This window comes from Antechinus flavipes, chromosome 6, assembly GCF_016432865.1.
Source record: "Antechinus flavipes isolate AdamAnt ecotype Samford, QLD, Australia chromosome 6, AdamAnt_v2, whole genome shotgun sequence".
Taxonomy (NCBI): Eukaryota; Metazoa; Chordata; class Mammalia; order Dasyuromorphia; family Dasyuridae; genus Antechinus; species Antechinus flavipes.
The window spans coordinates 177462972-177480649 of NC_067403.1; the positions used below are offsets into that span (position 1 = coordinate 177462972).

The following is a 17678-nucleotide window of genomic DNA, read 5'->3' on the forward strand; positions in this document are numbered from 1 at the left end:
GAAAGGAGGAATGTTTAATTTTTAAAAATATTAAATGAATTTTTTAATATTTTTAAAAAGCTGTTAGGTACTTTCCTGTGTGTGCATATTATACATGTGTATTATAGAAATTATATATGGTGCCACGCTTACACAAAATTATTAGAATAATTTTAAAATTCTCTGTAAGGTTTTTTAAATAAATTTGAGTTTAGTCTGAAATAAGAGGAAGATAATTTGAAAACAGATTTTGCAGAAAGTTAATTAGCTTTATAGCATAATTTGTGTTCTTTTATCAGTACCTTAAAATACACTTCCCCTGGACATCGGGATTGTTGTGCATTTCCCCAAACTGTATTATTCAACTTAATTAAAATGACAAAGAAAAAAATTAACAAAATTCATAAAATAAAAACAGTAGCTACTTCATAAAAAAGCATGATGAAGAGAATGAAACAAAGATCTCAGCTTCAAATCTCACATACAGTGGATGGTTACTTTGACAATATTGATTCTGAATTAACTTTTACCTTTTCATTTGGAGCTATATTCTTAAACTCATATACCTAGTATCCTATGACAACAGAGATAGCATAAATACAATCATGCAAAAGCTATCACAGCTTGAAGCAAATATTTACTTAAAAGGAAAGCTAATCAACTAATAGAAAAACTTTTGCTACCTGGTAATTAACATAGATTGGTTCTCAAAGTGCTCCTAAGGACCATTTGTGATTTGTTAGCTGATATCTCATAGCATAAGTTTACAATACAACTTTATTTGTATTTCTGTCAAAAATAATTGTGTTATTTCACAGAAAGCAAACCATTATTTGCCATAAGCAAATCAAATTTTCTCAATAATTTTGATGAAATGCTTTTTGGTGTTAACAAATGCAAACAGGTAAGGTATAGGGACTGTGGGATAGTTGTTCAAGTTGAATTCTGTGAATTTTAAAGTTTGAGAATCTTTAATCTATATTCTTTTGGATGCCTCTTAAAATTGTATATTTTTGTTTTTAAATTGTTATTGAAATTACCAAAAACTGACAAATTGTTCCTAGCTCTAATATAATATGTAAGATTTCTCTTACTGGATCCTGAATATTGAATGTCACTCTGGGTCCAGGAGATGCTGCATCTACACGAATTTCTGGGAGCTCTTCATTTTCTCCTAATCGAGAACTGCAAGCCATATAAAAGAGAGAAACATCAAATAGTACAATATTTTTCTTAAAATTTACTAAGTACATCAATAATTACATTATTATTCTAGATCTCAAAATTGGGATCATTCACTGATTTCATTTTGGTATAATCACTTCAACAAAAATTAATGGATACTTAGAGAAAACTTGATCTAGAAAGGATCTTTGTGATTACCTAGTTCAAGAATTTTCTTTTACAAATAGTACAAATAGGACACAAAGATATATAAGTATGAACTGTCTTCCTATGGTTACATAGTAATTAAAGCTGATTTAGAAACTAAATCTTAAAAGCCTGAAGCTCTTTACATCACACTAAACTTTGTTATTTTATAGAACCAGGCCAAAAAAAACTATCCACCTTTTGCTTCACTTAAAAAAAAGACGATGTTAATCTTAGCATTTCACTTCACAACTTAACAAGTTTTTCTTTTGGATAAATTAATATATATTACATTGATGTGTGTGTGTGTGTGTGTGTGTGTGTGTACAGACACAAAGATTAAAAATACATCTGATTTTCCTTAGCTATCTCTCAATAAACTAAACACAAATTATTCTTGAACTAGACTTTCTGGTGCCAATCAGTTTAACACTATAAATTTCATTTTAAAATTTGGCAACAAACACATGTTTTGTTATTTGTCTTAATCAATTATCTTATTATCCATCTGAAAAAAATTGTTTTTTCTTACTTCTTGGAGCAGAACCAAGAGTTTTTTAAGAAGCAAAGAGGGGGCATATAAAGTATTTTAGTTTACATGTAATATTCTATTATTGAAGACTACAATTTTATTACCTAACTACAAATTCTTTTCATATATTTCTTTCTATTACCTTGATCTTTCTGTTCGTTTAAGAGGTGGTCTTCCAGAAGCAGCAATACTTTTTGACCGGCTATAACTGGGCTTATAGCCTAGACCCCATTTATCTTTCAGTGAAGCAGCCTGAAAAAATGGATGAAAAATTGGCATTTTATAAAATATCAATTATTTAAAAAATTTTTCTCACAAAAAGAATGAAATTCTACTTAATCTTTTTCTTACTGAAAGAATTTCAAAATTAATCAGTGATAAATTAGTCACTATAACATTGTGAATTTTAAAATATAGTCAAAAATAAATAAAAAACTACAGTCAAATTTTTGACACTGTATTCCAAGAAGTCAAATTTTGTTATAACAGAAACACTCCAGAAAAGTTAATAAGAATATATTACAATTCCTAAATATAATTGTCAAAGCTAAATACAGTATTACAATGTACCACTTGTAAACTGAGGATAAAAGGAGAAGGAAAAATGTAAGAGGATAAGTGAACAAAAAATGGCACTCCTCTCATTTTTAATCTCCTTAATGAGCTATGAATTCTCAGAGTGAGGTGGAGGGAAGACTAGGTTGTGATTATTCTTGTTTTGCTTTTTCTTTATTCAAGGTTTCTGAGTAAGAATTAATAAGAGTCTATTTGTTACCAAAAAAAATTTTTTTTAGTGTAGGGGAGGTATAAAGAAGAAAAATTGCTTGAAAATAGAAAAAAAAAAGTTGGGGTCATCTTGTACAACTTAACAAAATTGGAAACATTCCACTGGAGCTCAAGAACTATAGCTATGAGGAGTAAAAGTATAGTTCCCTCAAAGCAAGGTTACCTCTAGGAGTCTGGGCTGTAGCAATGTGGTTGCTACATTTGGGAACCTCTCTGATAAGCCAGTATGAAAACTAAGAAATGTGAGTAAATCAAGGCAGGAGAGAAAAGAATAGGATTTCGGTGTCATGTTGAGAAAAAGGGTGACACATTCAGACCTATTTTTAATGAAAATAACTTTAACAACTAAGAGGAAGATGCATTATGAGAAAAAAGAAACTTGAGGTAAGGGGAACAACTGTAAAGTTATTGCAAAAATCCAAGATTATTAACTGATCTAATGCTGAACTAAGATAGCAGCTGTGTGAGTGGAGTAAGAAGATACAAAAAGTGCTTTGGACTTAAAAGGAAAAAAATTTGGGAATGATAAGGAAGACAAGAAGACAGAATCTGGATCAATAGAAGAATGGGATATTCTCAGCTGTAACAGGGAAGTTCAGAAAAGGGGACAGTTTAGAAAAGATGAGTTCTGTTTTGGACATAATGTATTTGAGATATCTACAGAACATCTTGATTGATTGGCGTATTTCAAAGTCATTTAGGGAAAAAATAAAGGCTGGGTAAATAGATCTGAAAGTTATCTGCACAGAGATAATTAATCCCATGGGAGCTGATAAGATCACTAAGTGAGATATAGACAGAGAAAAGAAGGCAAAGAACAGAACTGTGATAGATAACTGAAGTTAATGGACATAACATGAAGATACAGTAAGAGAGGGATGAGAATGAGAAATGAATATTTCTCTATTATATTTAACAACTCATTATTCTATTAGGACTAAAGTTTTTCCTCTTCCTTATCCAGAAATCAGAAGTGTGGAAAATCTCTCTTAAAGATTTACAGGCCAAGATCTAATCAGACAGCAAAAGAAATTTTAAGTTTAGTCTATTGGGTGTATTCCTGCTCATTTTTGTTCAGACAAATCCTGGGAAAATGTTGGTTCTCTCTTATATCAAAACACGTGATAGGGAAATTAATGTCTCTTAGACTAAGATTTGAGTGACCTAAGTCATGTATCTCATGATATTCTACATTCCACCTGATAAAGCAATCAAAATTGATTAGGCACCACTCAGGAACACCTAGGAATCTTAGGAATCTTAATCTCAGATGGCCAAATGACCATCCTTTTATCAATAATCTGCTGGCCTTATTAATAAGACGATTTAATTACTCAGAAACTATGTTTCTTGAATCTTTAAAATCATCACAAATGAAATTGAGTACAAAAATCCATATGAGGGAATATGCCCAGAAGGAGGTCTCCAACCATGTCCACGGATGAAGACTAAGAGAAAGTAATTAGATTTGGCACTTATAGGGATCACTTTGGAAAGAGAAGTTTCAGCTGAATGATGAGACTGCAAGGCAGACTGTAGAAGGTTTATAAGAGAAGAGAGGAAATGGAAGAACAGAGTATAAGCAGCTTTTTCAAGTTTAACTGAGAATAAAAGAAAGGATAGTAGGATGACAGATGAAGTAAAGATTTTGGTTCAGTTTGAAGGAAGCAGGGAAGTAGTCAATAAAGATAGAAGATTAAAAAGCATGAAGATAAAGGTGAGTGCAATCTGCTAAAGAAGATGTGAAAAATTAGGTTCAAGGGTACAGGAAGAAGGGCTGACCTTGATATCATCTGAGGCTGGTGTAAAGGAACATATAGTGGCAGATGATGTCAGATGAATTGGGGATAAGGAAGAAGGAAGAAGAAAGAGCTCTTGTTAAATAGCCACATTTTTTTTCACTGCAGTAAGAAGTGAAGACCTCTACTTGAAGAGCTGGGGACTATAAATGGTATGGGAGGATTAAGTGGAAAGCATTTGTATTAAATGCAATTAAAAAACAAACAAACAAAAAAACTTAAGTAGTAGGATGGCCTTGATATAGTTAAAATCAAACTGAGATAGAGTAAATTTTTTGTGGGCTTTTCTTGGTAATCTCATCAGTTCACATGAGTTTAATTTTGTTCTGTATGCCGTAAATCCTAGATCTGTCAATCTAGCCTCAATCTCTATCCTGGGCTTCTAGAAATGTGTGACTAATGGATTTCCAATTACTTTTGGAAATTTTAAATTATATGTTTGAAAAACAGCTTAAACTCAACATATCCAAAGTTGAATTAAATTATCTTTCCCCTCAAATACCTGTCTTGTGAATTTTCCTTTCTGTTAAGGTCACAACCATTCTTCTAGCAGCCCAAATTTATGACTTTGTTACCTTGGAATATTCATTCTCCTTCATCTACAAATCTACAAACAGTTAGTAAACTCTGCTATTGTTACTTCTATAAGATCTCTTGTTTTTGACCCCTCTTTTTTACTAACATAGCTAACACTTTAGTGCTGGCCATCATTATCATCCTCCTATTGCAATGTTCTGCTTAGTGGTCTTTCTGCCTCAAAGATCTCTCTCTCCAATCCTTCTCTACAGGACTGTCACAATGATTTTCCTTAAGCTTAAATATGACTATGACTCTTTCTTCCTCTGTGCTCCAGGCGCACCCTACTGCCTCTAAAATAAAAGATTGGCTTTTGTTGCCTTTTACACTGAGGCCCCAAACTCCCTTTCTAGGAAGTATGCATATCATTACCCTTCTGCTCTCCATTTCCCCTTTTCCTGACAAAAGGAAAAAGGAAAAGGAAATATTATGGAATATTATTTGTTCTAAGAAATGACCAGCAGATTAATTTCAGAGGGGCTTGGAAAGACTTACAGTAACTGACACTAAGTGAAATAAGCTGAACCAAGAGATCATTATACACAGCAACAAGAAGATTATATGACCATCAATTCTGATGGACGTGGCTCTCTTCAACAATGAGAGGATTCAAACCTGTTCCGCTTGTGCAGTGACAAAGAGAGGCATCTACACCCAGAGAGAACCATGGGAACAGAGTGTGGAAAACAACATAGCATTCTCATTCTCTTTGTTATTTGCTTTGTTATTGGGTTTTCTTTCTCAGTTTTTCTTTTTCTTCCTTCTTGATCTGATTTTTCTTGTGCAACAAGATAACTGTATAAATATGTATACATATATTGGATCTAACATGTATTTTAACATACTTAACATATATTGGACTACCTGCCAGCTAGGGAAAACAGTGGGGGAAAGGAGGGGAAAATTCGGAACAAAAGGTTATGCAAGAGTCAATGTTGGAAAAATTATCCATGCATAAGCTTTGTAAATAAAAAGCTTTAAAAAAAAAATAAACAGGCAAAGAAGAAAGAACCCAACCATAGGAAGCTACTATGGGAATAGGAAAGACTATAGTCCATCTTTAGAGGAGGATAGTGATATTTAAAAAAAAAAAAAGCCTCTACTATCCCAAAAAAATAATGTTACCTGCCTTAAAAGAATTTATAGAAGAACTCAAAAAAGACTTTAAAAATCAAATGAGAGAGATTGAGGAAAAACTAAAAAGTAAATTAAGAACAATCCAAAAAAAAAAAAAAAGATTACAAAAAGATAAAGTCAACATTAGGAACAGCTACATTAAAAAGGCGACCACAGGTCTTGGAACACTATATATTTAAGAGGTAAAGAACCAGGATTACAGCTAAAAATATCATACCCAGGTTAAGCATAACATTGAATGGAAAAAAAAAAAAAAGATATTCAATGAATTGCCAGACTTTCAGAATTTCATGGTACAAAAAGATCTGAACCAATATATAAGGATCCAGGAGAAATATAAGATAAACAACAAAGACTAACTTCAAGGTACTCAATAAGGACAAATTGTTTTTAATGTTTCATACATGGAAATGTTAACCATAAATCTTAAGACTGTCATTAGTAATTGGGTGGTTTGAAAGAAAAACTGGGGTAGAGCTAAGTGTGACTTGATTCTAAAAAGCATGTAGCTTTTTTAAAAGATATAGCAAATTTTTAAAAAAAGATGTAGCAAAAGATAAAAAGATTAATTGGGTTAGAGGAACGAGGTGCAGGAGAAAAAACTGATACAGGTTAGATGGGAAAGGAAGATTGGTAGTTCTGGAATCTCATGAACATTGGAAATGGAATAAAGAGGGAACAATACATATGTATCTTAGAAGAGCATAAAAGTCTTCTAAATTCATAAAGAAATAAGAAGGAGAGGAAACAGGGTAAGATGGGAAGTAGAGAAGGCTGTCTAGATTAATGGGAATGAGATAAAAAGGGAGAGAAAAGGTGGGAAAAAGATGGGGGATAGGTTAAGTAATAGCAAGACAAGGTAGCAGGTAAAAGTAAAGCAGAGGAGTCAGCAGGGATAGAAATAAACATAATGATCAGAAGCAGAATTAGAAAAAAAAAAAGCAGAGATTTGTAATAATCGTTGATCTCAAAATTAAAGCTAAAAGTTTTAGTCAAAAGAGAAAAATAAGGAAATTAATATATGTCAGCCACATTAATCAATAGTTTTAGACGATTTAAAAGAATTAGATACTATGAAGTTGGAATGTTGCTATGATGTAGAAAATAATGTGTTGGTGGATTTGGAGAAAGACAGACTTGGACTTATGGAGGATGATGTTATCCACTTCAGAGAAAAAGAGAGCAAACGAGGATAGTACAGTCTTAAACAGATATATATGAATATATATGTGTATATAAGTACACATATACATGCGTGTGTGTGTGTGTGTGTGTGTGTGTGTGTGTAATTTTAAAAATAAAAATATAATTATAACTTTCCTGGGAGAGGTAGGAAGAGGAAAAGGGAAAAAAGTAAAAAAGTAAAAAATGTACTGCAGAGAACAAAAGAAAACCTACAAGGAGAGCTCTGAACACAAAGTATAGTATTTATTATATAGGCTTTCTTAAAACGGAAATTTATTACTTCACATTTTGAATCCTCTTCATGTTCTGCTGTGTACATGGCAATTTTTTCCCCTCTACTTTCTTTTTTCTCCCCTCTTTTTTTGCATTTAAGCTAATTAAATAAATAAATGAATAAATAAATGAAAGAGCAAGTGGGCAACTAATACAATGGGAAGGAAAGACAACATAAATAGAAAGCTGTATATCTCACAGATATCCATACAAGATCAGTAAAAATGCTACAGAAAGGATTTCACCATGTTGGGTGGATCCTATTCTGAACCTGAGGAAGATGATGAGAAAGCCAATGTTAGAATATCACCTGAATGAGATAATAATACTTTGCATTCATGTTTGGGATGAAAAATCTATTTTTGCAGAACTACAAATTATAAAGTTTATAATGTCCCTATTTACTTTATAAAAAAATTTTCTTTCAACATATTTAAAAGTTTAGAAATATTTTATGGTTCCTTAAAAAAAAAAGTTTCTTCAACATTTACTCACCCGCATACTGGACCTTCGCAATTTTTTGCGGACATCTCTACGAATATCATTCACTGCAACTGACTCTAACTGTTGATATCGCTGAATTTCTTGATTTATGGTTCCTTCACTTGCACCCAGTTTTCTGGAAGAAAAACCAGTGCAATAAATAAAGCACTTAGAAAAGGAGGGGATTTTTTCTACTTTCTCCTTTTAACAAAAATTCAGCAAATTAAAGTGGACTATATAGTCTTTAGTTTGTTGGGCAGTCAATACAGTTCCAAAGAATGGAGATAAATGGCACACTTCATGAAGTGTACATTTTCCTTGAGTCCCAAGTAAGGATACTATTAAATAAGCATTAGATGTATACAAACATTACGCTCATTTTTTTTGGTAACCCATGCTTGGGCAAATGTCACAGGGCTTGAGAATTTTACCTTACAAGAAAACTGTATGATATTGTAAAACGCAAAATTCGCATTCAAGAAATTCAAATAACAATAGTAACAGGAGCTATGTATCATAAAAGAATGCATTTACATGAAATGTAAGGAAGTCCTAAGATCAAATCTGACTTTATTAAGTCAGTTAACCTCTGTATATTTCAGTTTTCTTCATCTATAAAATAAGAATAGCAGCACCCAACTTATATCGGTATACACATCCATAAATAGAAACATAAGACTTTGAAAACTTTAAAATATTAAAATATTGGTAATCCTTATTGAAAAAGGAAAAAATTGGAAATCAAGCGGATGCCCATCAATCGGGGAATAGTTGAACAATTTGTGTCATATGAATGTGATAGAACACTATTGTGCTGCAAGAAATGTTTTAGAAGAACCTGGGAAGATTTATATGAACAGATGCAAAGTAAAATAACCAGAACTAGGAAAACACTGTACATAGTTACAATAATATTGTACAATGATCAACTGTGAATGACTTAGTTATCCTCAGCAATACAATGATCCAGACAATTCTGAATGACTTAAAGATGAAAAAAACTATTCATCTCCAGAGAAAGAACTGATGGAGTATGAATATAGATCAAAGTATACTTTTTTCATTTTCTTTTTTTTTGTGTGTGTTTTCTTTTGTAACATAGCTAATATGGAAATGTTTTGGAGGACTTCACATATATGAGATAAAGAGAATTTAAAGACCCAAATTTTAAAATATCAAATGTTAAAAAATTTTAAAACATATAACTGAGAAATATTTAATGAAGTAAATAAAATATATTGATGGGGGAGAAAGATTAATATCTTCAACTAAGTAATTTAGTGGAGGAGTCAAAAAACCTGGGTTCTAATCCCTGGCTCTTAATTTGCTAGTGGTGTTATTCTGGACAAATCTCTAAATCTCTTGGCATCTTCACTTGTTTCTTCATTTGTAAAAGAAAGGAACTGAGTAATAGCACATTCAAAGTTCTTTACATATGAGTTTGATTTTGCTCTTATCAGAATCAGGAATAATCAATTAAATCAATGGTAACCATCCATACATACTTGAGATCATCAATTACTTTGGCCTGTTCATTAAGTTCCCTAATATCCACAATGCGCTTCATGATTTTCCTCCCTCTCAATTCCCCTGGTTGGGTACAGGATGCTCCTGGCCTTCGATAATCTACAACTTCCTGAAAAATCAAATGCATATTTGTGAACACTTAGAACATTATGAAAAAGCACATCTAAATTAAACACAAAATTAACATTTGAGATCAAAAAGAGCATGCCAGAATCAAGGGAATCTGTTGAGTTGATTAGAGAGATTCGTTAGTGATCTATGTCTCATCATGTTCACTCAGACTCCTTTAATTACCACCTACATTTCCCCATGAGTGAGCCCTGCATGCTTTCTTATGTGTCTGGTTGGACTGAAAGGCAGCACACATCTCTGATCCAAACAGATATTCTGCAGGAACAGAATAACGCTGATTTAGGGGTGTCAGTCCCAGAAGGTGATTTACAAGTCGCTGCCCAAAGGTAAGCTTGTTGACATCTCCACATATTGAACTTCCATCTGAACTCTAAATGATAAATAGCACAATTAGTGTCTTCCTTTTTTCCTGAGAACAGAAACAATTTCATGGTACAAAAGTAAATGTTCTAAAATCCAATTTATTAAAATCAGAATGAAAACAAGAGAATGATTTCTTTTATTTCGCTAATGAATCCTAACAATTTGACATTATAAATTTTTTTTGACTTTGGATCTTCACCTGCATATTAAGGTACAAGGAGGCCCAGAATTTTAGGAAGCAGAAAAACCAAGTAAAATGAGCAGAGGGCTTCAATACCTCTAAAGATCAGTGTCTTCACAACATTGAGTATCTCCAGCTGATAACATCTAGAGGCAGTATTATTATTGGCACAAGGCAAAGCCAGCCCATGAGATATCCCATTGCTAGGGCGGAGAGGGAGAGGAATGACTTACAGCATGCACAGTGGGTGACATCGTGTCCGTTTCATCTTCATCTGACAGATCTGCAATATTCACTGAGCTGAGGTCAGCAATGTCATCCACATCTTCTTCTCCTGTCAAGGTGGTTAGGGTGTTTCCTAAAGCATTTAGCCTCTTCCCAATATTAGGATCCATATGGACATCAATTCCACACATTTTCCATAACACATTGAGTGTCCAGGTCCCAGCACTGCTACTTTCTGTTCAAAGATAGAAGAGAGATGCAGTTCTGTAAGTTATATCAACATGAATATAAATACTAACAGAAGGAATGAGAAAAGACATAGATATGTGCACCACAGCAGGTTATGTGGAGTGGAACAAGTCAACAGTATGTACTGTATTTTGTATTGTTTTTGAAAATTAAACATACAGGGGCAGCTATAAATGGTGCAGTGGATAGAACACTGGCCCTCAGGTCAGAAGGACTTGAATTCAATTCTGGCTCCAGATGCTAAACACTTACTAGTTGTGTGACTCTAGGCAAGTCACTCCCTAAACAAAATAAGTAAATATATAAAAATTAAATAAAATTAAAATTAAACATGCAAATTTGGACTATCTCAAATGCTAAAATTCCACCATTTAGGTGCTTTTGTATCTCTTTGACGCCATCTACCAATTGCAAGTTAGCACATTTTAATGCAAAAAAAAAAAAAAAAAAAAAAACAGTCTTGAAGCTGCCTAGAGCTAGTAGGTATCAGAGGCTGGATTTTAATCCAGATCTTCCTGGCTCTGAGGCTGCCACTCTGACTACATCAAATGGTGTCTCTTAACTATAACAAGAATCATACAATTATATTATGATTTATTACATCAGATTTCCCTTAGTTTAGGTCAGTTTTACCTCAAACTTATACCTCTCTCTCAGTGAATACCCTAATTTTATACTCTTGTTCATCCTGAACAAGGGAATTTTCCTAAAGAATTAATTACTTTGGTTTAGGAAACGTCAGCACCACATTGCTTACTAAAAAGAGTCCAAATTTAATATTGATATTAATAGTTATCACGTATATAGCTCTTAAAAGATATATATATATGTGTATATATATATATGTATATACACATATAATTTTATCTTTCCTCAGAATGACCAGGTCCATCTAAAATCTAGCTGAAAATTTTCTTTTCATTCTTATTAATTAAACTCTAACCAACTCAACTCTAGACTATTCAGAAGCAGGACAAAATAAAAGAATAGCAAAATTAAAAGAGAAATTGGCTCTCTTCATGACTCAAATAGCAACAAATGTCAAATAAAGTAATAGCATAATCAAGAAAAATCACCTTATAGAAAAAAAATAAATAAATGAGCTATAAAAAAGCTAAAGGAAATGATGAATATACTAAGGAGTTAAAGAAATAGGGGCAGAGCCAAAATGGCAGGGAATAGGCAGGTCTTTTCCTGAGTTCTGGAAGTAAAAAAGTAAAAAAAGTAAAAAAGTAAAAAAGGAAGTAAAAAAAGAAAACTGAAGAAAATAATTCACTAGAAATTAGAATTGAACAAATGGAAGTGAATGACTCAATGAGAAATAAAGAATCAATAAATCAAAATTTAAAAAAAGAAGAAGAAAATGTAAAATACCTCATCGGATAAACAACTGACCTGGCACACAGATCTAGGAGAGATAATCTAAGAATTATTGGACTAACTGAAAATCATGATGAAAAAATAACCTAGATAACATCTTTCAAGAAATCCTCAAGGAAAATTGCCCTGATGTCCTAGAACTAGAAAGTAAAATAGCCTTGAAAGAATCCACCAATCACTTCTTGAAAGAGATCCCAAAATGAAAATTCCAAGGAATATTGTAGCTAAATTCCAGAATTATTAGTCAAGGAGAAAATACTTCAAGTAGCAGAAACAATTCAAATACCAAGAAATCACAATCAGTGCTATTCAGGAACTAGCACCTTCCATTTTAAAGGATCTAAGGGCCTCAATTATGAAATTCCAGAGGGCAAAGGAACTTGGGACTACAGCTAAGAATCAACTATCCAGCAAAACTAAGCATTATCTTTCAGGGAAAAAAATGGACATTAGGAATGCACCAAATAGAAGCAGAGGCCATAAAAATGGCATTGCTAACATCTTTTCACTCAGGGGATAAAGACAGTGAAGGCTCATGTTGAGATGGAAGTACAGAGGTAGTCCAACAAATTATAGACTGTTATGATCATTGGAGAGGAAAAAAAAAGAAAAGAAAGGAAAAAAGGAAGGAAGGAAAGCAGGAGAGCAGAAAACATTTATTAAACACCTACTATGTGCCAGGCACTGTTTCAAGCACTTTATAAATATTATCTTATGGGCTATTGTGATCATTGGAGGGAAAAAAAAGAAAAGGAAAAAAGGAAGAAGGAAGGAAGGAAAGCAGGAGAGAAAAAAACTTTTTTTTTGGGGGGGGGAGGGCAATGACGAGATCATTGGTAATTTTAGCAAAACCTTCTGTTCCAACATTTCTTCCTACCCCCTTCCCCAAAAGGCAGGTAGACCAATATATGTTAAATACAATATATGTATACATATCCATACAGTTATTTTGCTGTATAGGAAAAACTGGACTTAGAAATAAGATAAAGTTAACCTGAGAAGGAAATAGCAATTGCAAGTGGACAAAAACAGAGGGATTGGAAATACTATGTTGTGGTTCACACTCATTTCCCAGAGTTCTTTCGTTGGATGTAGTTATTGAACAAATGGAACTGATTTGGTTTATCTCATTGTTGAAGAGAGCCATGTCCATCAGAATTGATCATCATATAGTATTGCTGTTGAAGTATATAATGATTTGCTGGTCCTGCTCATTTCACTCAGCATCAGTTCATACAAATCTCTCCAGGCCTTTCTGAAATCATCCTGCTGGTCATTTCTTACAGAACAATAATATTCCATAACATTCATATACTACAATTTATTCAGCCATTCTCCAATTGATGGGCATTCATTCAATTTCCAGTTTCTAGACACTACAAAAAGGGCTGCCACAAACTTTTTTTGCACATATGGGTCCTTTTTCCTTCTTTAGGATCTCTTTGGGATATAAGCCCAGTAGTAACAATGCTGGATCAAAGGGTATGCACAGTTTGATAACCCTTTGGGCACAGTTCCAAATAGCTCTCCAGAATGGTTGGATGCATTCACAACTCCACCAACAATGCATCAGTGTCACAGTTTTCCTGCATCGCCTCCAACAGTCATCATTATTTTTTCTTGTCATCTTAGCCAATCTGACAGGTATCTCAGAGTTGTCTTAATTTGTATTTCTTTTGCCTGCTTATTCTTTAAAAATAAGAGACTGTTAGTGTAGTCACCTCTAATCATGAAGGTAGGGGGTGATGGTGCTTCTGGCTTCAGGTCTTCCTTGAGTTCTTCCTTCTGGCCTGGAACCCTAAATCAAGACTCAGATTCTAACTGTCTGCAGCTTCCCTATTCCACTGCTTCTGTAATCACCAAGCCTATGCTGGTTCCTTCTTGCCCAGGTGCATTTCAGCAGCACAACTGGGCCTGGCATTTCTTATCTGCAGAAGTTCCCTCAGTTTTCCCTGACTAGTTTCCCTGTTTCAGTAGAGACGCTGCTGGATCAAAGGGTATGCACAGTTTGATAATCCTTTGGTCATAGTTCCAAATAGCTCTCCAGAATGGTTGGATCCATTCACAGTTCCACTAACAATGTATTAGTGTCCCAGTTTTCCCACATCCCTTTCAACATTCATCATTAGCTTTTCCTGTCATCTTAGCCAATCTGACAGGTGTATAGTGGCATCTCAGAGTTATCTTAATTTGCATTTCTCTGATCAATAGTGATTTGGAGCACCTTTTCATATAACTACAAAGTTTCAATTTCTTCATCTGAAAATTGTCTGTTCATATCCTTTGACCATTTATCAATTGGAGAATGGCTTAATTTCTTATAAATTTGAGTCAATTCTCTATATATTTTGGAAATGAGGCCTTTATCAAAAACTTTGAATTTAAAAATGTTTTCCCAGTTTATTGCTTCTCTTCTAATCTTGTTTTGCATTAGTTTTGTTTGTATAAGACATTTTTAACTTAATATAATCCAAATTATCTATTTTGTGATCAATAATGATCTCTAGTTCTTCTTTGGTCATAAATTCCTTCCTCTTCCACAGGTCTGAGGTAAACTATCCTATGTTGTTCTAATTTATTTATAATATTCTTTATGTCTAGATCATGAGCCCATTTTGACCTTATCTTGGTGTATGGTGTTAAGTAAGTGTGGGTCAATGCCTAGTTTCTGCCATATTCGTTTCCAATTTTCCCAGCAGTTTTTGTCAAAGTGAATTCTTATCCCAAAAGCTGGGGTCTTTGGGTTTGTTAAACACTAGATTGCTATAGATATTGACAATTTTGTCCTGTGAAACTAATCTATTCCACTGATCAATTAGTCTATTTCTTAGCCAGTACCAAATGGTTTTGATGACCACGACTTTATAATATAGTTTTAGATCTGGTACAGCTAGGCCACCTTCATTTGATTTTTTTTTTTCACTAGTTCCCTTGAAATTCTTGACCTTTTGTTCTTCCAGATGAATTTTGTTGTTATTTTTCCTAGGTCAATAAAATAGTTTCTTGGGAGTCTGATTGGTATAGTATTAAATAAACAGATTAGTTTAGTATTGTCATCTTTATTATACTCACTCGACCTATCCAAGAGCTCTTGACATTTTTCCAATTGTTTAAATCTGACTTTATTTGTGTGGAAAGTGTTTTGTAGTTTTGCTCATATGGTTCCTGACTTTCCCTTGGCAGTTAAGATTCCCAGATATTTTACACTATCAACAGTTATTTGAAATGGAATTTTTCTTTGTATCTCTTGCTGTTGGATTTTGTTAATAATGTATAAAAATGCTGATGATTGATGTGAATTTATTTTGTATCCTGCAACTTTGCTAAAGTTGTAGATTATTTCTATTAGCTTTTTAGTTGAAACTCTGGGCTTCTCTAAGTATACCATCATATCATTTGCAAAGAGTGATAATTTGGTTTCCTCATTATCTACTCTAATTCCTTTAATCTCTTTTAATAAGACATCTCTTATTTCCAAAGCGAGCATTTCTAATATAATATTGAATAGTAATGGTGATAGTGAGAAATCTTGTTTCACCCCTGATCTGATTGGGAATGGTTCCAGTTTATCCCCATTACATATAATGCTTACCAATGGCTTTAAATAGATGCTACTGACTATTTTAAGGAAAAGTCCATTTATTTCTATAATCTCTAGTGCCTTCAACAGGAATGGGTATTGGATTTTATCAAATACATTTTCTGCATCTATTGAGATAATCATATGGTTTTTGCTAATTTGGTTATTGATATAGTCAAATTATGCTAATAGTTTCCCTTATATTGAACCAGTCCTGCATTCTTGGTATAAATCCTATTTGGTGATGGTGTATTGTTCAGGAGATGATTTTCTATAATCTCTTTGCTAATATTTTATTTAAGATTTTTGCATCAATATTCATTAGGGAGATTGGTCTATAATTTTCTTTCTCTGTTTTCGTCCTACCTGGTTTAAGTATCAATACCATGTCTATGTCATGAAAGGAATTTGGTAGGAGTCCTTCATTCCCTATTTTTAAAAATAGTTTATATAGTATTGGAGTTAATTGTTCTTTAAATGTTTGGTAGAATTCACATGTAAATCTGTCTGGTCCTGGGTATTTTTTCTTAAGAAGTTGATTAATAGCCTGTTCTATTTCTTTTTCTAAAATGGGACTATTTAAGCAATTTACTTCCTCCTCTGTTAATCTGGGCAACCTATATTTTTGTAGGTATTCCTCCATTTCACTTAGGTTATCAAATTTATTGGCATAAAGTTGGGCAAAGTTACTCCTAATTATTGCTCTAATTTCCTCTTCATTAGTGGAAAATTCTCTCTTTTCATTTTTAAGACTAACAATTTGATTTTCCACTTTCCTTTTTCTAATCAAATTTCCTAAAGGTTTTATCTATTTTGTTGGGTTTTTTTTCATAAGACCAACTCTTAGTTTTATTTATTAATTCAATATTTTTTTTTTACTTTCAATTTTATTATCTTTCCTTTATTTTTAGAATTTCAAGTTTAGTATTTGATTGGGGGGGGGCGGGATTAATTTGCTCTTTTTCTAGCTTTTTTAGATGCAAGCCCAGTTCATTGATCTCTTTCTCTATTTTATGCAAGTAATACGCCTTTAGAGATATAAAATTTCCCCTTATTACTGCGTTGGCTGCATCTCACAAATTTTGGTATGTTGTCTCATTACTATCATTCTCTTGGATGAAATTACTGTGTCTATGATTTGCTGTTTCACCCATTCATCCTTTAGGATGAGATTATTTAGTTTCCAATTACTTTTTGGTCTATTTTCCCCTGGCTTTTTATTGAATGTAATTATTATTGCATCGGATCTGAAAAAAAAATATAGTTTTTATGGTAGCACTTTTGGTGATAGCTTAAGAATTAGAAATGAAACAGCTATTCTTTGACTGGGAAATGGCTAAACAAACTGTAGTACATGAATGCAACTGAATATTATTATGAACAATAAATATAACAAAAAAAAAAGACAAATAGCACAGAAAGATTTACATGATCTGACACAGAATGAAGTAAATAGAGCAAAAAAACCAATACAAATAATAACCAAACAATATATATGGAATATAAAGTGAATAATAATAAAATAAGTGAATGTTGCAAAACTACAAAGAACAAGCAAGATCCCCAAAGAAAAGTCAGTTCTATGCCATTACTTTAAAGGGAGTCCAAAACTGGAAGGTTTTATCTATTTTCAGATTTTTTGATGTAGTGATAGGTTTTGAAGATTTTTTTTCCTTAAAAATATTATTTGTGATATGTCATGATTAAATTTTGTTGTTATTCAGTCATTCATTCATTTTAGCTGTATTTAACTCTTTGTGACCTCATTTGGGATTTTCTTGAAAAGATACTGGAGTGGTTTGCCATTTTCTTCTTCAACTCATTTTACAAATGTGGAAACTGAGGCAAACTGAGGGCTGGCCCAGAGTAACATGATGAGTGTCTGAAGCTGAATTTGAACTCAGAAAGATGAGTCTTTCT

At 32.9% G+C, this 17678-nt stretch overlaps 1 protein-coding gene across 1 annotated transcript in view; it reads right to left on the reverse strand.

Annotated features, from left to right (window-relative positions):
• BLTP1 (bridge-like lipid transfer protein family member 1) overlaps positions 1-17678 on the reverse strand; it is a 236236-nt gene that overhangs the window by 52922 nt on the left and 165636 nt on the right. The window contains exons 61-67 of the mRNA XM_051966253.1: positions 10558-10784; positions 9950-10150; positions 9627-9757; positions 8134-8257; positions 2025-2134; positions 1074-1164; positions 282-344 (exon numbers count right to left, since the gene is read on the reverse strand). Of these exons, the coding sequence (XP_051822213.1) occupies positions 282-344; positions 1074-1164; positions 2025-2134; positions 8134-8257; positions 9627-9757; positions 9950-10150; positions 10558-10784 (947 nt within the window). The remainder of the gene's footprint in view (positions 1-281; positions 345-1073; positions 1165-2024; positions 2135-8133; positions 8258-9626; positions 9758-9949; positions 10151-10557; positions 10785-17678) is intronic.